Below are 22,293 nucleotides of genomic sequence, written 5' to 3'. Positions count from 1 at the left end.
CGTGCAGCAGAGCCGGAGACCGATCGTCGACGAGGAACACGGCGGGTGTTGGTGGAGCTATCGATAAGCGTATTCTCGGTATCCCCGATGTTAATATTTATCCTGAATTTCCAATAATTTTTCGACGAAACGTTGTTTATGTCAGAAACGATTCTTAAAAGCTTAAACGGAGGCTATTTCAACACGCCGAGCAAAGGTTAATGAACTGGTTCGTGGATGAGGCACTCTTGAATCATCATCGAAGAGCGACGTTTCTTCTCGAGTATCGCATCGATAGCGTTAAACGCGTCGGCTGTTTAGCATGTAGACGGTGTCCCAGAACTATCGTCCCCCCTTCCCTCCTTTTCTCTTGGATAAATTTTAGAATCAATTTCTCTTCGTTGGAAATATAGAAGCTTCGATAAATTTCGAATTATACGAGTTAAAAATTAAAGAGAGAGAGAGAAAGAGAGAGAGAGAGAATGTGTAACTTTTGCAGCAAAACAAGTAACATAAAGCATTCTTCGTTGAGGAACATCTTGTATATAGACGATCAAAGGAATGGAATTTTTTAAATGCGCACACTTAGGCCTCGGGATTAAAAGACGCCATCGTCGTCGGGAAGACCTCGCTATTGTATACAAGCCCCCTTCCCCTCCGGATCTAATGCGCGAACTCTCCGCATCCGTGGCAACAATTTCTTCCTTCGGTGACAGAACGAGGACACGTAAAAATGGTCGGCCTCATCACGATGCTCTCGTCGGATCTATTGTTCGTGGGCACTTGGAAGAAAAAAGAAAAGAAAAAAAAAGGACGTCCGATCGTAGATTGCTTTCTCCGTCTCTCAGGCGAGTTTAATTTCACTCGCGACTTGCACGCAGCAGCGTTTGGGGCGTTACCGACTAACGCATTTTCAAACTTCATTTCAATCCTGAAATATCTTCTTTTAATCTTTTGTTTCTTTGTTCTTTGTTTGAAAACATTTAAAAATTTGAATATTATTCATATTTTTTTATTCGTATTTTTGTTATTCATTTTTCCTTTATTTTTTCATCGATAAAGATCCATACACTCATATACATATGCATTTATTTACATATATCGGAAAAAAAAGTGTTAAATTTTAGTGCAACTGGTGGAGTATCAAAATCCATATTATATATTAATATCATGATTATCAAGTGTTATTGATGCAGGGAGAGGATTAAAAAAATCTTTTAATTATTTTATTTTATTTAATATGTTGAAAATAATTCTTTATGCATAAAACAAAATTATTATAGCCACTAAATGTCTATCTTGAAATCATACAATTTTTGTTGTACATAATTTCTTACAGAATCGATATTTTTGTGAAGAGATATTTTGCTTATGTATATATATAAAGATCGCACTATGTACTCTCTGCCTAAGATAAATTTTCACCAACGCATTCTCGATAGACGAGATATTGACTTTCGCGTAGATATTCCTGGAGTTTGTTGCGGATGTAAGAGGCAACGGTGACTATATAACGAACGTGTTGCGTTCGTAAGGACGACGTCGGTGCAATGAATCGACTTGCGTACGTAAATCCGTTATGATATTTCACCGACCTAATTGTAGCATGAGTCAAGTAACATTTGTATCGAATAAATTCGCGCGGAATGACACATATAAATTATCAGAATTAATTACAAATGGTATCGAAATTCTTTGGCCAAAAGTTCTTTCATCAGAACTAAAACAAACACACACAGACAGAAGATATAAATTCAGATAAGATCCACTAGGAAAAATGTTCGATTGTGAAAATCAAATTTTGAAATATACCCGATCAAATTGTTTAGTTAGATAATGGGGAATAAAAAACGAATCTAATCGATAGCTTGAGAAAAAAACGCGATTAGACGCTCAACTAAATTATTTAATCTTATTTAGCTTTAAACAAAAACAATCAAATCTTTTATAAAATAAGATATATTTTTATTATCGTAAATAAATAATTTCGTCGAGAATATTAAATTTTTCTCCAGTGTTAAATGTAAAGTACGTGCGATACACGTGACTTTTGAATTGACATATCTGCATATATAGGATGCGCGGGAGAGAACGTTTTACAAACGTCACAGGGTATATCACAGAATTAGAAATGACTCTGTTTGTTGAAGAATTTGAACCGACGACAGATCAGAAATGCGTATCGAAAGTCGAAGTTCGCATTCGCGAGAGTCATCGCGATTACCATACATTGCTATAATTGTTTTAAAATTCGTATTTTTATCGTTTTTAACTCTTATGTTTATATCCGGGGATTCATTTAAATTAAAGCTTGTAGAGTTTTCGGTGCAAAAAGCCGCTAAACGCTTTCCTCGTTCCTTAAATCCTCACTCTTCAAATAATTTTACATTGATTATAGTGTGTTTAGAATAAAAATCAAATATAAAATCTCTCGGTTGGCATAAGGATTAAATAGTTGGCTACCTGCAAAGGCATCGCTGGCAAAATCACTGGCAATCCGCATGGGCAAGCGTCAGTCATTGCCAAGCGGCACGTAACTCGAGAGCGACGCGAGACAACTCGCGGAACGTCGGCGGCGATGATGCACTTGCACGGGCGCGAATGCGCCACGTTCGACGCACACATGCACTTCGATACGATAGCGCGACGCTGCGATACTTTCAATAGGGCACGCGATACAATTTTTATTCAAAGCCGACGCGTTATGGGTGGTGGGTGGTGGGAGCGGGGGAAGGGCAGGACGAAGAGGAGAATGTAAAATGCGCGGGTGGAGAAAGAAATGACGGAGGAAATAAATAAAAAGTAGGCACGGATCGCAGAGAAAGACGGAACGCGGAATTTTCGTTGCTTAAATGGAGAAATTGAATTATTATCACGGAAGTCCGGTAAAATTCCGGAAATATGAATAATTCTGAAACTCTCTGGCACGTTTAAGTGTCTAGGAAAATTTATTTTTAGTTTATATAAGTTCGCGGCTTTACTTTTGTCGACGAACGATATTTAACATCGTATTTTCTAATATGATATTTTTATATTTGCCCGTTCAATTCTGTAAGGAATAAAAAGAAATTGCTCATAGCGCTTTCTTTACGCAATGAAAAATGAATAGAGATTAATGTGATTTTCAAATGTTACGGATTTCTGTAATATTTAATCGAAACTGATCTTTAAAAATCACATCTGTTAGAGGAAAATTCTTTTTTCACGCTTTAGATATTTTATAATTTTATTATAATACGAAAAAAATGCTATAACTCTAGATGGCATTTATATTGCAATTTTTGTATTTGTATTATTTTTCGATCATTTTAATATATTGAAATCTTTCGTCGATAATCGTGTGATATTCAACAAATTGTCAATATTACGTCAATAGCCGTAGCGTTTCGTTATTATTGATTGCGCACACAGCACCGTTGATTTATGAACGAGTGTATTATAGTGTCTAGAATAATTAAGTTTCGTTTGCGATCTAGATATACATCTACGCACGCCAAAGCAAAATAAAATAAAGATTAATAAAGATTTATCAAAGATCTTGATTTCTATATTATCGATGAAATTTCGTAATGCAACTAATTGCATGAATGCGATATAAGCCAGCTGTGCTATCATTGCTTTAAAATTCCTGGCTTTATCGATTTACCGTACCTTATGTACAATATATATTCAGGTACTCATTTTAATTTAAAGTTTGTAGAGTTTTTCACGCGAAAAGAGTTGCTAAACGCTTTTCCATCCTCATTCTTTAAATAATTTTACACTGATTCTACTTTGTCTAGAATAAAATGGAAATATAAAATTTCTCGGTTGGCATAAAGATTGAATAGCTTCAAATCTTAAAAAAAAAAAAAAAACCACCCAACTTTAATTCGATGCGCAAAATAATATAATAGATTTTTACATCGATACCCGTAGACAATGCAAGGAAACGAGAGTATGACTGATGAAAGCGTTATGAAAACTTGAGCGTTAACGTACATCTATATAGCTGGAATTCCAACGTAAAATATGTGTACACAGGAAACGAATACAAGAGCAGGGTTAAAAGGGCGTTGCACGGCGATACAGCTTGCTCGTTTCACTCGGCAGCGCGAGGGGTCTGTCTGTCGTCTTGAGTCATCCGGGGGAACAGTCGTCGAGCCAGCGGAGCAGACAGGTTGCTTACGTGCCCTCGAAACTCCGGACGAGAGAACACGCGCACGCATGTGCGCACACGCGTGATGCGCGCGCGAACACGTTTACTCTTTTCGTCACGTGAGCTCGTATATTATATTCCGTCACGTTGTATTACACCGTTGAATGAACGTGCGCGACGTTGATCTTTTTATCTAAATAATATAAAAAATTGAACTATTAAAATAATATAAAATATTAACTCTCTTCAGACACAAATACGTCCAAGTATTATATGCGGGAATATGGGTAAATAATGTTCGTTAGGTTCGAGACACGCTGTATAATACTCGATGAAGGAGAAAAATTGCAGATCAATCGCGCGAAAACATCGAGATTAAATTGCAGAAGAGATGGACGAAAAGATATAGTATATAATTTCACGAATAATATTTTTATATTGTAGAATATAAAAAAAGATATATATGATAAAAATAGAGAGAGAGTCACATGCGATATGCGATAACGATAATTGTGTATCTCTATTTTGAAAGCTTTCGATGGACCGGATAAAGATTGGAAAATTAATGACAGCTGCATCGTGAAAGGCATATACGGGAATTTGAGGGTCAGCTGGGACGGTTGCTGGGAATCAGCTGATGATCCGTGAACAGAAGTCGCGCCTAATTACGGGGCTTGCGAGTATCATGGATTTATTTCTACATGGAGATTTCTTACCCCCCCCCCCCCGAATGCTTTTAGGCGAAAAGAAAAGGGATAATATTTTCTAAAAAAAAAAAAAAAAAAAAAAAAAAAAAAAAAAAAAAAAATTGAAATTGTAGAATAAATTTCTTTCATTTAAAATCCTGCGATTTCGAAAAGTCTTTTTCTCATTAAATATAATTTACATTACATGATTGTACATTACAAAAAGCTGATTTGCGATAAGGGAAAAAAAAAATACTATTAATAGGTACGAAAATTCGTTCGGATATATTGTATTTCTCGAGAACGGAAAGAACCATCGAGACGAGAAGGACGAATCCCGGTGCGCTCTCCTCAGAAGAATCGATCAATTTTTGTCGAACGTGACCGTGGGAAAGTACGACGGATAGGACGATCGACTCTACCCCCCTCCCTCCTCCTGCCCCCTTTCTCCGGTAGAACCGGAAGATCGGTCTTACGTGTATGCCACTCCGCGGCCTACGGTTTGGAATTTCGTACTTCCTGTCCTCGAACACGTATCACAGTTTCGGTTGTCATGCAGAAAGATTGCTGGGTACGAAAAACGGGAAGGCCTTATCATATGGTTAGAAATATAAAGCGATTCGCGCAATCACGCTTTTCTCTCTACATACAAATTACATCCCATTTCTACGCGATTATTATACTTCTTTTAACACCCTAAAAATCGCGTGGATCGCGCGATCGGGAGTTGAAATTGGGTCAACAAGGTACACGATTCGGGTGGAAAACCCGGGTTGCGGATCGTAGCAACAGCAGGCCCGAAAAGCAATTCGCCGACAATTTTAGCCATTTTAATTCGTACTTGGTGCGAGTCAATTGCCGCCGGTAAACGCATTTATGACCCTCGAGCGAGCGAGCGAGCGAGCGAGCGAGACAAGACAAGCGCACGAGATATAGGCGATAAACTGATAACGCATGCTTAACAACATTAACGACATACGCGTGTCCCTCATTGCGCGAGGTTGGTCAATTCGATGAAGGGTCCCGATTTATCCCAGTGTGTCGTTCGCGTCATTACTATCGATGCAATCATCGTGTCGCCGTTAAACAAGCGAAAGAGCATAATATTTAACCAGAAATATGAGATGTATTTTCGAGAAAGGAATATTCGTCTTTCGACACTCTCGATTGTTCAAGGAATGTCGATGAAAGAAAAGATTAACGCACTGTCGCCACGACAGTAATGCAAGCAAAACCTCTCCCCCTCCATCCCCCCCCGATGCAATTTAAAATTATTAATGACTCATGCCGTTATTAACGGTATATATATCAGATGTCACCAAATTTATTAAACACAAATATACCGTTCTCGTAACTTGCATGAAATGTAGTTACGCTCTTTTTATTTCCAGGATAATATTGTATTCTAATTAACCGTTGAATATATTAATTTCGAGGAACCTGGAATTAATTTTTTTAAATAAAAATTCAATTAGGCGTCATCTTACTTTTAATGTCCGATCTCTTCCGATGCTATCGATTTTCAATATTAGAATTTTGTCGGAGCAAAATCTATTTTCGATAGAAGTTTTATTTTTTTTCGCATTTAACTTTGAATTCAATTGCTCGTCGGCGAGAAAATACGTAAGGCAGTATCTATCTCGAACGTCGATTATATCGTAGAAAGCGTTCGATTAAATTTTAAATATATATTTTACTCGTGTATTATATTTAATTATATTTAATATTCAAAGATGAATCACAAAGAAAGATTTCTGAAAATTCTCTCATTCGCCATGGGGCGTAATCGAGAAAGAAGGAAAAAAAAAAAAAGGAATACGAAATTATCTCCTTTACATTTACAGAGATATCCTGCAGAGAAAATCAAAGGACAATGGATAAAATAAATTCATTTCTATTTAAAAAAAAAAAAAATATATATATAACATAAATTAAACATACCCTTTGTATCGCTGATCTTGATGATAGTATTTTTATTTATCTAAAAAGTCATGTGAAAAAATGACAAATACAAATTCGTCCTGAAAGAATCAAAATAAGTATTTTTCAATAATAAAATAATTAGTGATAATTTTTTTCTTTTAATTAATTGAATTATAATAAATTTTCATAACCTTCTTTCGCTAATAACTAAAATATTGTATTTCAAAATTAGATACTTCAAAAGTGTTAAATCCAATTTATAGATAGATAAAAATAGATAGAGGAGGCAAATAGATAAAAATTAACAAGATAATGAATTTTCTTTCTCTTACTCAAAAAATCTTAAGTCTTATTATCGGATATGCACTTGCACGCATCGTGTATTTATAAGGATGTTAAAATAGCCAATAATGGACAAACTAATCACGGAGATATGATTAAAGGCAAATTTCTTATAATGAACATCTTATCTAAATTCATGTTAAAAGAATAAAAATTGCTATCGTGTATGCATGACGCTCTTAAGCATTATGAATTTTATTCAAGTGGCCACGATGCAACATATCTATCTCAGTCGCAGCCTATCTCATTGGCATGATGAGGATACAGACGCACTTACACGCTCGCATAAGAGTTTGTGATAGAGATAGCGTGTATTCACGAATACGCTCTGTATAATGTAAAGTACATTAGTATTCCATAATATGACATATTTAATTTTAAGATGTCTTTATTTTCTCTAACGAACACAAAATATATAAGAATAAATTATAATGGAAATATTGAAACAGCTGTCATTAACCAATATTATTAAAAACGATTTATTTTTCGATTCTTTTAAAACAAATTTTGATAATTTACTTCTTAGGCAAAAATCGGCTATTTTATCCAAGTTTCTTTATCCTTTCAAATACATTGATATATTATGAGCCTATGAAGGTAATTGCCAATTTGTCACGAACGATATAATGAGGAAATCGCGTTGATGACACTGAACGTGCTCCTGTTTGCGCGACTATGATTAACAAAGTCATCATTATGAATGGGTAATAACGCCTTAGCAAACTCGTATAAAGTGTACAGAGTCAAGGCATTGCAGGATTTTCCGCGTGAACGCTTCCGTAGTTACCACGATGGTCATTACGTTGGAAAATTTAATGCTTTCCCTTCAAGCATCGCGCGTAATCTGGAAGTGCGCGATGAAACGTTACCAAGATGTTCGTCCTAACATAAGCGCATCAAAGCTGCAAAGCCGTTTCGCTGTGTCAGCCTATTTCGTCAGCAAGACGTAAAAGATTTCTCTGTTGAGAAACATCGCATTTCCAAGGAACGTCAGTAGAGAAAAAGTATTCCAATACACTAAAGAAGAGTAATTTTTTTTTTCCCCGCTAAATTATTATCAATTGTCGAGAGCTTGGAAAAAAAAAAAATAACTATACTTCGATGCAAATTTTAATATTAGAATTAATTTTGCACAAATTTTTCATGCAAGAAAATTATACATGTCGTTTATAAGATTCTTCAACTATTCCTTTTCAAGTTTTACGCGCGCCATTCTTTATTAATTAAACGAACGACGTGGATCGAATATTTAATTTTATATATAACTCTTTCAGTTTTATAAGGATACGAGAAATAGTTTATACTGTTTGCGGTTAACGATTACGAGAAAACGTTGGCGCGCTTTGTAAGAAGGAGCATCAATATTTGCAGACTTCCGGCCTACAATACAGTAACGTCAGTGTGCAGAATCACTTTGTATTATGCCACTGCCGCGATAATCGAGAGAGCATTAGCCTCTCCTGATGTTAGAATCATTGTTTTCGACATGCGTCATCGGTTACGGAGAAACGGCGCGAATCTCGCGAGGGATATCAATCAGTGTGCAAAATTAGAAATTATATATATATATATGTATAAAATTAGGAATTATAATTATTGAAATTATATTAATAAAATTAGATATATATTATTGAATGTATAATTATATTACAAAATATAATATATTACATAATATATATAATTATATTATATATAATTCCTAATTTCACACACTGTGCCTTAAATACCGAATGAATAAGTCTACGTTTCGCTATTTAATTTACGAAAATGGAAAAAAAAAGGATTACATAAAACATTATTTCACTCCTGACGTCACGTCGAAATCTTCTTTCTCGGGATATCTGTTTCCTTCTCAGAGTTTTATAAATTTGTTATTCGAAATTGTTCTTTTTTTTTTTTTTTTTTTTTTTCCCCGTATAAGTTCGTATACTATATGCGCGTGTGTTCATAATAGATAAATCTATTCTAAAATGTATATTTAATAGTCTCTCGAACGGCAGGATCTATCTCTCATTTTCGCTCGTACATTTAATTTCGCGATGATCCCACTGCGGTGTCTATCTCGATATAATAGAGTAATTAATTTAAGAAATAAAGATGTAAAAAGGAACCCTGGAAGTGTTCCAAGAAGAAAGATTCAACGAAAATGACGTAATTGTGAATTATACGACAACATATTGCAGGGTTCATCGAATCGATTATTTTGCAAAGAAATTTATTTCCAAAATTATTCCCAAAAATTTTCACCATACAGAGCGTCCCGTAATTCGTAATCTTAATTTGACAACAATGACATATCCTCTTTGACAAGTTCAAAATAAATTTTTCCTCCCAATGCAAATGTATCGAGAGAGAGAGAGAGAGAGAGAGAGAGAGAGAGAGAGAGAGAGAGAGAGAGAGAGAGAGAGAGAGAGAGAGAGATATCACTTATCGCAATTTTTTTTAGATATTCTCGTCACAACATAAGATTCACATCTTAAGATTCTGTGAAAAAATAAATTAATTCTAAAGATTAATTAAAAAATATGATTTTATAACCCTGTGTAAAATCTCTTTTTTTTTTCCCAATCGTGTTTATAATTCAGATAAAGCTCTAGTTATTTATTCTCGTTAATTATCGCTAAGAATGAGGAAAAATAAACTCGGAAAATTTAAAGAGTCCGCTCGTTAAAATCGAGGTCGCGAATTATGAGAAACACTGTTTATGTGGATGTAAAAAAAATATTCGTTCGTTTCTGTCGCGATAGAGGCGATAATGGAAGAAAAATTGTGTATACTAATTACCGTTCCTCGTAAGATAAGGAAGCTTCGCGATATATAACCGTACTTTTTCAATTCTTCCAAAACGTCCGATCGGAGAGGAAGGACGAAAGAAGGAAGGAAGGAGGGAGGGAGGGAGAAAGATCGACTCACCGAGACGAAGCTCCCCGAAGTTTCCACAGCCGATTTTCTTGCCGACCCGGAAATTTGGGCCGACCATGAGCACGCCGGACGACGAGGTGACGCTGTGCCGGGACGAGTGCACGTTGGACCGGGCGGCGTTACCGCTGCCCCTAGAGGTACGCTTGGCGACCTCCTGCTCGCGCTCAGAGTTGCGCGCCCCGAGCTCCTTGTCACCGCGGTTGTCCCTGCCGTCCCGTTTCTGCATCTCGTACCGGCCGTTGTTATCCACGGTTGCGGCGAATATTTACAAAAATAAATCCCACGATCCGAATAAACTTCGACGATCAACACAGCTGCAGTCGCACGGATTTTTCACCACACTCGCTTCTCGACAACGACGACGATGATGTTGGTTTCTCGATCAGTGACGGGGATCGATCCCCGTGCAGGGCATATCTCGTATGCCCCCCGGGAAGCCGCGGTCACCGCGACGCGACAGAATAAGAAACGGAACACGGCACGACACTCGTCGCAGTTTCCGCAAGCGGAAAAGGGCACGCGCGGGCGCGGTGTATACTAGGTGTATAGGACGCGGGGAAGGGAAGGACGCGCGGGCGGCGACGGCGACGGCGACGGCGTGATGAGGGGGAGAGCGTGCCGAGGGGGCTGGTTGACTGTCAGAGTTCGACGGACGATGCCACCTCCGAGGAAACAATCGATTCTCCGTGTCGATCTAACCTCTCCGAAACTAATGTTTACGCTCTAGAGGAACACGATAGGATACGACGCGTAATCGAGGAAGCGTATCTCTTCCGGGATGCGCCTTCTCCCAGGTTCGCTTGATCTGGCGGGGCCTGGTCGACGATCGTCACGGGAGCGGAAGGAATCCAAGTACGAGACTCGATGCGGCGTCGAACAGCAACTTCGTCGATCCGGACGAGCCCATAGCAATTTCGACCCGTCTCTCGTGCCCGGCGATCGTCGCCGGGATTCCGGATGCCGGAACGACAGTCGACGACTCGAGGAATCGCGCGGCTCACGCTCTGACGACGCGACGCAGCGCGGCATTACCGTGGCGGCCGTTCTTCCTGCGAGCGGCTTCTGTCTTGCCGCTGTCGTCGCTCCCGCTGATGCCGGTGATGCCGGTGATGATGGCGATGTTGTTGCTGGCGCGTCCCGCGTTCTTCGGCATTTCCATTAATCGAGATCTACGCGGGCGAGCGTGTGCCCGCGCGCGATCGAGATCCACCTCCGCGACTCCCGCTCCTCGCTCTGTCTCTCTCTCCTCCGCGACTCGACGCCACTTGACGCCACTTCACTCCACTCGGGACAGCGCATTCATAGAGACCCGTCCGCGGACAGGCAACGGCGTAGCGCCGAGATTCCCTAGGTTCGCACGTATTCCATCCACCTATGCGCGTATATATTCTTTTTTTTTCTCCTGCTCACCGTATCAATGATATCACCCAATTCGATATATTTTCTCTTTCTCTCTCTTTATATATATATATTTCACTACCGCCACGACACGACGGCACGCCGAACTGACAAACGTGCTGCTTCGCGCACACTCTCCCTCTCTCTCTCTCTCTCTTATTCCTCCGTTGGCCCGTTCCGTATTCCCATCTACTCGCACACACGGCGGACACGGTTGCTGCAGCGATGTTTTCGCGTTACACGAATCTCGTACCGCACAGATTATCGTAAATTCGTCTCACCCGCGATGAAATTCCTCGCGGACGATGGGCCAGCGAACCTGCCCCTCGCGCACGACGGGACATGAGTGAGTCGAGTTGCTACGGACACCGGCAGGCCTGTCAACCGCGACCATGTCCTCTCCAGTCAGTGATGTAGGACGGAGGGATTTTTGCGCGCACGCGCAGTAACCTCGAGTGGTTTTATACATATGCCTTACTGTTTAAAGCGGTATCGTCAGGCCCATCGTTTGGAGGAATGCAGAAAATATGAAAAACAAGTTATAAAAAGATCTCTCCTTTAATCGAATAATAAAATTTACAGATAATTGTAACAGATTTTAATAATTTTCCAAGTCCGACTTATTATTTGTTGAATATTCTAACAACAAATACCGGATTAAAGTTATAAGCATACATGATAAATAAAATTTAGTTTTTTAATGTAATAAATACTCTCCTCCCTTTCCCCCTCTCATCTCTATATTTTATTAATATAAATAGTAAACAAATTCATTAAAAATTTATATTTGTCCAAGAAACACTATACCTTGCATTTCCAAGTACGGATCTGACAAAACGGTCACGTGGTTCGTCGCGTGAGCCAAAGTTAGGAACTCGAAGTTGCCGGCTTCGAGACTCAGCTACGAAAAATTAACATTAAACGAAAAAAAACATATTTATATGCCGTTCACTGGGTAAAACCAAAAATTTTTGAGACTGAGAGAAATAATAGAGTTTACTCTCTCTACTTTGTCTGATTTTCACACGCGAGAACTGACCAATCGCGTATAAAGCTTACGACGCGCATGCGCAATGTATGTGACTGTATTTTGAATATTAATTTAGTTTGGCAAGCGTGCCAGAACAAGCGCGCTTTACAAAAGTACACTTACTCGGATGAAAATTTCCTCTTGCATATAAAAAAATTTAATTTTTGATATTTATATTTAATTATTATTTCGTAATTCTTATATATGTTTCGTGACTGTATGTATGAAAGAAACGGAGACACGCGAAGACTGAAGATCGATATGACAGATTAGACGCCGTGAATTATTGGCGTGTGAGTGACGTAACAGGAACGGCTTTTCTAGCACGAAAAATGGCCGGTGCCGTGTGGGCCGAGGACGAAATCGGACGAAAGTGGGACCGTTGCTTTACGGATGCCATTCTTAAATTAGGTAATTAACGTTTCAGAAATATCCGCGATGAGACGTATATTTTCTTCCGACATTACCCACACATCTGCTTTTTTTCAGGCGGTGGGATAGTCCTTGGCGGAGTGTTTTCTCTATTTTTCTTCAAAAGTAAGACCTCACTTTATGGATACGTATCATTGTATCATCACTCTTATGATGTAACTACAGATATTATTACAACTCCGTCTTATCTCGATATTAGAATTAATAAGTTTGTCTTTCCAGTTCATTTTCTCTTGCACTAGTTTATACTAAAAATGAGATAAATATATAAATAAAAGTTGGAAAGCAAAAGAGGAAGAACAAAAAATTCAACTACGAAAAACATATTTATAGTATTATGATATTGTACATATATATTTAATATCTTTTGCTTTTTCTTTCAAAATTTAGTTTAATAGTCTGTGAAACAAGTTTATAATGAATTGTACAATATAAATTGCAGTTTTACATATAACGTTAAAAAAAAATATATATAATCTTTTTTCTTAACTTTGAGTAAACTTATGTAGATTCTTTTGTTTTTAATAGTTTTCATAGAATATTTTCTATAATTTTCATCTTTCAATTTGTTTTTGCAAATTTTGATATAGCAATTTGATAGATAATAGCATAATATTTCGACATAAATACAAGTGTAGATTAAAAAAAAAAAAAAAAAAAAAAATTGCACGTCATCATATCAAATCGCTCTCTTTAATTATTTCATATTAAAATATATATAGTAAAGTATATAAAAGTATTGCATTCTCTTTTTATAGGAAGGAGATGGCCCATTATAATTGGTGCTGGCTTTGGATTAGGCATGGCATATTCCAATTGTGAAAGAGATATAAATGCATCGATACATCAACAGACGTCTAGGAGCTGTAAATCTGAAGGAAAGAAATAATTATTAGGATCTATTGTGTAAAAATAAAATTAAAGTTATTATTAAAATAAAAGTATATCAATAAATTCAATAACTGTGCTGCATTAATCTACTCTTTATCTCTAATCTTTATTCTGGGTGAAATTTATTTTATATTTCAATCCCTCACCACTGTTTCTCGCCTTATCTTACACAATAGACAAGAAAATTGTTCAGTAAAAGAAATATATTTCTTCTATGGTGCGTTCATTATAATAGTTCAATGTAATAATAATGAGATAGAAAAATACATAACTATAATTATTGTACATATCGATAAATATTATTACGCATAAATATATAACAATTGTAATAATATTATTCTAAAAAAATACAAGATTTATATTTTTTTATGTTTCTTATTGTTGCTTAAAATTATTAAAACGCACACTTATGCATGTAAACTCTTTCATTAATTACTATAATTTATGTGTAATAGTAATGCTGGAAGTGTACATATGTAGTTACATATATAAAGTAGGAATTTTGTGGATGTGTGTGTGTGTGTGTATATATATGTATATAGAGTTCGTATATACATTCAAACTCTAGTTTATGTCTTTCAAACATTTATAATATTAACCAGTCATATTCTGCGACATGTATCAATTAATATCAACATTTTCATACAATTTCAGAATTTCCAAAATTGATTAATTTTTGGCCATTTATTGTACTTGTATAATTTCTTAAAAGAAAAAGATGCATAATATAATGTATTATAAAAAACAGGAATGTGTCATACATGAAGCTATAATTTATACCAGTAGTGCATACATACAAATAATTTCTATGAATTATAATAAACTGATATATATGTATTATACATAATTTATATATTATTAAATATAGAAAATTATATTTTAATTTATAATGAAATCTTTCATTTGATCAAATTTTATTAATATGTATAAAGAGATAAATGTGTAAATAAGTTTTAATTTTGGAGATTCTGATAGTTTTTCACATATATAGCAGAGCGAAAATTTTGTCTTTATTTGGCATCTTAGTATACCTTTAGGCATTAAATATTAATGTGCTCGATCAAAAGCAGGCATGAATGAAATAATATATGATGTTTATATCTTAAGATTAAATACCATGCCCAAAAATTGTTCGTAGTGGATTGTTATAACACCATCCAAATCTGTGTCTAATCGTCTAAAAGCGGATGTCAAAGTCTAAAAATAGAAAAAAATATGGTTATTATATTATTGCATAAGAATTTCGCAAATATTTCAAAAGTTGGTAATCAAGGATATTTAAAAGTGCAATCAAATATGTAAGAGTAAAAAAATCAGCTACCAATCAACATTATTCAACTCTATAATTTAGAATCAATAAGTCATTTAAACGCACGTTTAATTCATAGTGATCGTAATCAATAATTTTTATATAAATTAAAGTTTTTACATATAAAATCAATAGATATATACTTCTAGACAAGGTCAAATGTCATAAGGCCTAATGGGATAATTTAGATCGTTATATGTATACTTACATATAGTACTATGCAGCACTGTATAAAGTCATCAAAATATATTGTTCCGCGACCTGCACGATCATACTTTCTTATAAGTGTGTCAATTATTTGATCTGATAGTCGATACCCAAAGTTTGTTAGAGCAGTCTTCAATTCATTGCGGTCAATGTTGCCGCTATTATCACGATCAAATGATCGGAAACAATTCTCCCAATCAGTAACGTATTTCCACAATGCTCCAAATTCTTCAAAACTCACAGTACCAGTTTGGTTTTTATCGAACATACCTGTAGCAGGATCGATTTTGTCAGTGTCAAACATACCTGTGCCAACAAAGTTAAAGAACAAAATAATAGCAATCCCAAAAGACCATGCAAATTAATATTATAATGCAATATTATCTCATAAGAATAAATAAAAAATATGCGCTATAGATTATAATTTAAAAGGAATTAATATCCAATATTAGATATTAGTTCTTCTAGCACTAACAATATTAAACTTTTAATTTAACTTAACACTACAGAATAATTTACATGCAAAAATTTCGACAAGCAATTACAAGAAAATTACAAATGTAATAAAATATACATCATAAATTTACATGGTCGTTTGAAAATATTTATCTTACCAATCATTAGACGAACAGTTTCTGGATTAAATGGTGTCCATGTACCATTTGAGAGAGCTTGTTGTAATTCATCTGCAGTAATTGTACCAGATCTATCTTTATCTACCCTGAAAGACCAAAACATTATCTCTTTAATTACCCAAAATTAAATATCACAAAACATTATCACAATTAATATTTTCATTATCTTAATCTTTATTTTATAATTTTATTGATATATAGAACAATGTTAGATTGAAAAATGATTCAAAATAGGAAAAAAAAATTTTGCTGAATTTAAAACATACATTCGTTTACAGTAATTAACTGTAAAATATGCATAGGTTAAAAACTTTTAATAAAGGTTTTGGAAACAATAGCTTCTTATGGCAAGAAATAGCAAGGATTCAAGATTTCTAAAAAGATAGTACGTTTTATATCGATTAATTTATAAAGCAAAGAAATTACCTTTGGAATACGCTCCAAAGAAATTCCTGGCTGGGCATGGGCGAAACAAAAGACATTTTTCTGCCCCTCGTGGAAAAGCAGCAAGAAATATAATAGCAAAATCAAACAGTGACAATATATCTTGCGCGTTATTACGTTCGTTAGAAGCGCAGATAATTATTGACAATCGTCACTAAACGTAATCACTCTGACAAGCCGAAATTTCCCGAAAACGTGATTGTTATTCGACACGTCACTTTATGTACGGCGTATGGTTTGCCTGATACGTTAATTGCGCAAGGCCTTCAGGCCTGTCATTGGGCAGTTGATTGTGACGTCAAAAAAGGTGGAATCGTGCACAAGCATCACTGTTTTACATCTTTTTAAAAATATGTTTATATATAAAATTTTCTCAATATCAATATGCAATTCGAAAGTGAATTTATACCGGAATTTAATTTTGGTAGTCTGATATTTTATAAATTTATATTTAATATTTTTTTTAAATAGTTCAATTTTTAGTTTTTTTATTCTGTATTTAAAGAAAAAAAATATATATATATATATTTGTTGTCATATTATGGTACACATATATAAAAACATTATATTTAATATTCCATATACTATAATAATATATTTTATTATATAAAAACATTTTTACAAAAAAGATTAGGAAAGATCAATGGAAATAAGGATTCTTCCATGAACTTTTCATGTAATATTTAATATTAGTTTGTTTTGGGCTTATTTATCTTCCATGCGCCGATATTGTATCTAAGCCAAATAAAAAGTAAATCTCTGCCCATTTGCAACCAACTCCAAAACGGTATTATTTTGGAACCTTCAATTTCGGTCCAATTTACTGCTATTTCAGTTATAGGAATATTAAGAGTCTGTGCAATATAAAGTATTTCTACGTCAAAAGCCCAGCGTTCGACATGTAACGCTTCAAATATCGTCCTCGCTGATTTTCTCGTTAGAAGTTTAAATCCGCACTGCGTATCTCTAATGTCTTTTACGCACAATAGCCAGACTAAAAAATGGAATCCGTGCATAAGTAATAATCGGAAGTAAGATCGCTTTGCGGTTTCTTCTTCTTCTAAATGCGCTCTTGATCCACATATTATCGCATTCGATAATGCTGTTTTTTCAGGGTTGCTTGTATAATCGACTAAAACAAATTTATTACAATAATCTTTCTCTCTCTAAGATTTGTAAGTATATAAAAAGAGTAATAGATTTATTAGTTTTAAATATAAATATATAATCTGTAGACAATATAATAATAGCAGAATCGTAATTCTTTTTAAATATTGACTGTAACTTACATCCTAAAACCTTTGTTAAACTCTCATCTAATTTTTTTAGATCACTGAACTCGGTAGCACCATCTGCATCTGCAAATAACAAAGCACTGCCTCTTGCACTCAGCATACCCTTAAATCAAATAATAAACTCTTAAATTTTATCGAAATATAATATTTATCGAAGTTAGGTGTTAACTAGATCAAAGGGCTTAATATCAATAATTTAATATATATTTTATATTTGAAATTTAGTTTAGTTTATCAAATTTACTAACCAGTCTTACAGCACCACCTTTACCTCTATTTTTAACAAGATTTAACACTCTCAGAGTATTATATTTTGATGCATAATTCTGTGCAACGTTCACAGTTTTGTCTGTACTACCATCACTGACTACTATCACTTCATAAGTAAATTCAGATTCTGCACGTTTTTCTAAATATTCCAAACATTCATCCAACATTGCTGGCACTATTAAATAAAAATAAAATTATATATATGTATAATATATAAATAAAATATAAATAACATATATGTACAATAAATCTTACATCTCTGCTCTTCATTGTAAGCAGGTATAATGACACTGAGATGTACACTCCAAGGATCATGCAATGTAGGGAATGCTTCCCTCATCTCTGTTTGATAGTTGAAAAAGAACTTTTCACTTTCATCCCTCCAAATTTTGGGATACTGTTCACTTGTTATATATATTGTTACACAAAACTAAAATAAACATGTATATTATATTTTATAAAAACAACATTGTATTCATGATTTTTATAAAATATTGTATAATTACTCCTTAAATTACATGCAAAAAGTAACACATTGTTTGAAAAAAAAAAAAAAAAGTATAAACATAAGACAGAGAGATAATTTCGAGACATACCAAAATTATAATAAATATAGCCAGTGATATTCCGTAACAGAGCAGACAGCTTAGTGATAACATTCTGATACCGGAGAATACTTAAGAATTACGGAATAACAGATAAAAAAACATATCGAAAATAACGTGTATATCTATTTTCCTTTCATTCCGGTAACATATGTCCATACGTCATCTAAATGTGGGTCTGTTCGTTTTAATTGTACTTTCTACACTCAGTATTGGGAGATAAAGGAACAAATCTCGCGCATGCTTAGTAACGCAATAGAAAGAAAGAGAGAGAGAGAGAGAGAAACTTATATAAGATATAAGATTGCATTATGTTACATGCTCTTTAAAAAGAACTGAAAGAATTATATTGTTCTGTATGACTACTGTCGATCCTTGCAAACAACTTGCATGCAAACTGCAAAAGTGCTTGAAAGGTTTGTACAATTTAATCTATTAAAGAGAGAAGATATATAAAAAAATATTATATATTCCTAACCTTATTTCTCTCTTGAAAAAAAATGCTGAAAGTTAGATGAAATAAGAAATTATATTTTATGTTAATATATATTTAATTAAAGTAATAATGTAATAAACATGCATCTTTGAATTTTACTATAAGATTTATTATAGGAAAATATATTTTTTTGATTTTAGACAATGTTTATCAGCCTTCTCGTTGTCAAGAAATAATCGAAGAAATAAGAAAGTGTTGCCTAAAACATTCATCTATCTCTGCTGTTTGTGATGGCATAGATACCTCTAAACGATATGAACATAATACTGTTGATTATGTAAGTTTAATATATATTTTAATCAAACGTACAGTTATTTATTTAATTAGAAAGAATTAAATATAATTATATTTTAATAATTATAGAATATATATATGTTGTATAATTAATTTTTAAATTTTGTTTTAGCGAAAAGTCCTAAGATAAACAATGTCTAACGAAATAAGAAGACAAACATTAAGAAAGAGAGGTTTTGCATATCGTCATCCAAATATCTTTATTTGGATGGGTTTAACAGTTTCTATGTGTATACTCTTCAGCAAACCTCTTTATGATATTTTTATTGCCAAACCATCGGTACAAGAAATGAAAATTTCTCGTAAAATTTAAATTTGTGTAAGAATGGAGGCAGTAAAAAAAGCAAAGGAAAGATTGAAACAATATCCAACTCTGATAATTCGATGTCAAGAATCGGCGTCAAGGTACGCATCTTGCGTGTTAGCGAAATCCAACTTGGAGAAGAACGCTTGCGCCGCGGAATTTAACGAATTGAAAAAATGTCTCGTTAAAGCCGCCGCGAATAGTAATACAAGATTATAAACAAGCTTAAAGCTCAATCGATAAATATCTGCAAGTTTGATTTAATGCCGTACCTTTTAGCTGTACGAGAATGAATATCATATGCAGTAAAATAAATAATTCGTCATTTACGTCACACTGTCTACTGGCGTTCGTTATACGATTAATCTTGATACTATATGCTAATTTTCACGACAAATACTTAGCCGTACCGTACACAGATGTGGACTATAAGGTATTTACTGATGCCGCTAGACATGTAATAGAGCAACGATCACCGTTCGAGCGTCATACTTATCGTTATTCGCCGTTTCTGGCTTGGTTCTTGACACCAAACATTATATTACACAAAGATTTTGGAAAGATTTTATTTTCTGTAATAGATATATTGATAGCAATCTTGATTAAAAAGATCCTCGCTCGACAAAAATGTAATGAGATTCTAAAACATCTCTGTGCGCTCTTGTGGCTCTACAATCCGTTAACATTGGTGATCTCGACGAGAGGTAACGCAGATTCGGTGGCTGTTTTTTTAGTTATAATCACATTAGATTTATTACAGCGAGATAAAATTGTACTGGCCGGGTTATTTCATGGGATATCCGTGCATTTTAGATTATATCCATTGATGTTTAGTTTACCCATGTTCTTGTCCTTATATAAAAATAATCGTTTTCTGCCAAACAAGGATCAATGGATACTTATGTTGAGTTGCGCATTTTCAATTGTTACATTGACAATCACGGGCTATTATTTGTACGACTTCAAATTTTTGTACGAGAGTTTTCTGTATCATTTAATGCGTAAAGACGTAAGACACAATTTCTCCGTATATTTTTACATGCTTTATTTATCCGCTAATCAACCTCAGGATATAATCCAGAGGATTATTACGTTTTTGCCACAATTATTACTGTTGTTGATGTCCTCATATTATTATTCGGAAAAATCCAAATTACCATTCGCTATGTTCATCCAGGCGATAATCGCGGTAATATATAATCCAGTGATAACTTCTCAATATTTCTTTTGGTTTTTATCTTTGTTACCTCTCTGCTTGCCAAATATCAAAATGAGTCTTTGTAGAAGTGTATGCCTTATATGTTCTTGGATCTTAAGTCAGGTTGTTTGGTTGTTAACTGCTTACATGCTAGAATTCCAAAGTTTTAATTCGTTTAATTTTCTTTGGATATCTGGTCTGTTATTTTTTGCTGTTAATGTAAACATTTTAGTTGATATTATCCATCATTATAATGGCTAATTATAAATGTAACATTTATCTTGTATTTGAGATATTAATCTTTATATACTTGCAAGAGATAAATTAATTTGAAAAAAAAAAAAAAAAAAAACTGTATTTTATCATTATTCTTCTCTGGAATATCCTGACAAATCTCCATTTCTTATTCCACATTCTCTTAACGAAACAATACTGAATACATAGTTTATTTCAGAATTAAATAGAATTAAAGACAATATTTAGGTATAAAAAATGGTAGATTGTTCAAAAAACTTGAATTTATTTAAGTTTTAATAAAAAAGCACATATTATATCTACAAGTCTGATTATTTATAAAGTATCACTTTCATTAGTCTACGCGGTACTTATATCGGCGTTAAAAATATCAGACGAGTTATAATGATTCTTAATTTTATTCTTTTGCAGGAATACAAAATACTTATTTACAGATAGCTTCATAAAGTAATAGTGGTAGATTCTGAAAAGGAATGTAGATATATTAGTAATGATACAATAATTGTAAATCTTACCATAGTAATCTAGATTAACTGTGAGCAAGAGCATCTCTTGGATCATCTTCCGAGATATTTTTTTCATCGTTTCGATTGTTCTAAGCGGCTAAATATTATGACGATAATATTATTGGGTCATTTCTTGTCAAATTGCACGGGTAATGATATGCAAATAATTGCGTTTAAATTTCACTGTAGTCTCTGTCTACATATAATTATCCGCTCAGATCATTTAATGGATATAGATAAAACAAAGTTTGAGAAGTGTGTATCAATTTCCTTCTTTACATTATCTAACATATATTTGCTAATTTAAGTAAAACGTGTTATTTTTATTTCTGAATATCACTACGTTTGATTTATGTATTGGTGTCGCATCAATCACTCTTGATTGTTTCACGGAAATGTGCTCTTTTTCGGCGAAATTTTTGGCGACACGAAATGGCCCAATGGACACGAGTCGAAAAACTGAGATACATCTTTTTTCTTTTTTATATAACTACGGGTTTTTACACGGCGGAGAGATGATGATGAAGTGCAACATATAAAAATAGCATTATTTTCTTTCATTGCTTTCATTACAGTTTGCTCAACTGTGTGCTATATGAAGTAATCTATTTTATTTGTTCTCTCCCTTTCTCTCTTGAAATATATGTGGATACATACATCTGATCCTCGTCAAACACTTGTGCGCGAACATTTGTACGGGGATCAGTCGGATAACATCGAGGTAAAGTTCCGGA

General features: G+C 34.3%; 5 protein-coding genes across 11 annotated transcripts in view; 2 read left to right on the top strand and 3 right to left on the bottom strand.

Moving 5' to 3' along the window:
• Gish (casein kinase I gish) overlaps positions 1–11,800 on the bottom strand; it is a 30,206-nt gene extending 18,406 nt beyond the window's left edge. For 2 of the 6 annotated variants that reach the window (XM_070306013.1, XM_070306009.1), the window contains exon 1: positions 9,982–11,798. In XM_070306013.1, coding sequence (XP_070162114.1) covers positions 9,982–10,216 — 235 coding nt within the window. In that variant the 5' untranslated portion in view covers positions 10,217–11,798. Of the gene's footprint in view, positions 1–9,981 lie in introns of all 6 variants that reach the window. The other 4 variants (XM_070306010.1, XM_070306011.1, XM_070306012.1 and 1 more) reach the window with 3 other exon arrangements.
• A 900-nt stretch (positions 11,801–12,700) lies between these two features.
• Positions 12,701–13,826, top strand: LOC138938880 (MICOS complex subunit Mic10). The gene is made up of 3 exons (XM_070306239.1): positions 12,701–12,829; positions 12,908–12,955; positions 13,609–13,826. Exons 1-3 carry the CDS (start codon positions 12,751–12,753, stop codon positions 13,737–13,739), a joined length of 258 nt encoding a protein of 85 aa, XP_070162340.1. The 5' UTR covers positions 12,701–12,750; the 3' UTR covers positions 13,740–13,826.
• Positions 13,827–13,831: 5 nt separating this feature from the next.
• On the bottom strand, positions 13,832–16,596 carry Alg-2 (Apoptosis-linked gene-2). Of its 2 annotated transcripts, none has more exons than XM_070306237.1 (4): positions 16,319–16,596; positions 15,872–15,978; positions 15,259–15,563; positions 13,832–14,938 (listed from the first exon to the last, which is right to left on the bottom strand). In XM_070306237.1, the coding sequence occupies exons 1-4, from the start codon at positions 16,372–16,374 to the stop codon at positions 14,837–14,839; spliced, it is 570 nt and encodes a 189-aa protein (XP_070162338.1). In that variant the 5' UTR covers positions 16,375–16,596; the 3' UTR covers positions 13,832–14,836. The 2 variants fall into 2 exon arrangements, with proteins under 2 accessions (XP_070162338.1, XP_070162339.1); XM_070306238.1 differs by having other exon boundaries at positions 13,833–14,938; positions 15,259–15,527; positions 16,319–16,594.
• A 355-nt stretch (positions 16,597–16,951) lies between these two features.
• Positions 16,952–18,681, bottom strand: Wol (Dolichyl-phosphate beta-glucosyltransferase wollknaeuel). Its single transcript, XM_070305904.1, has 5 exons — positions 18,498–18,681; positions 18,157–18,331; positions 17,880–18,076; positions 17,626–17,734; positions 16,952–17,468 (listed from the first exon to the last, which is right to left on the bottom strand). The coding sequence occupies exons 1-5, from the start codon at positions 18,558–18,560 to the stop codon at positions 17,026–17,028; spliced, it is 987 nt and encodes a 328-aa protein (XP_070162005.1). The 5' UTR covers positions 18,561–18,681; the 3' UTR covers positions 16,952–17,025.
• Positions 18,682–19,798: 1,117 nt separating this feature from the next.
• Positions 19,799–21,096, top strand: LOC138938629 (GPI mannosyltransferase 1). The gene has a single exon (XM_070305778.1). It carries the CDS (start codon positions 19,890–19,892, stop codon positions 21,057–21,059), a length of 1,170 nt encoding a protein of 389 aa, XP_070161879.1. The 5' UTR covers positions 19,799–19,889; the 3' UTR covers positions 21,060–21,096.
• Positions 21,097–22,293: the final 1,197 nt, after the last annotated feature.

This window comes from Polyergus mexicanus, unplaced genomic scaffold (genome assembly GCF_030449975.1).
Source record: "Polyergus mexicanus isolate NDT 795.1 unplaced genomic scaffold, iyPolMexi1.0 SCAF_13, whole genome shotgun sequence".
NCBI classification, from domain to species: domain Eukaryota; kingdom Metazoa; phylum Arthropoda; class Insecta; order Hymenoptera; family Formicidae; genus Polyergus; species Polyergus mexicanus.
The sequence above is the reverse complement of the archived record's forward strand: the minus strand, read 5'-3'. Positions and strand labels throughout refer to the sequence as shown.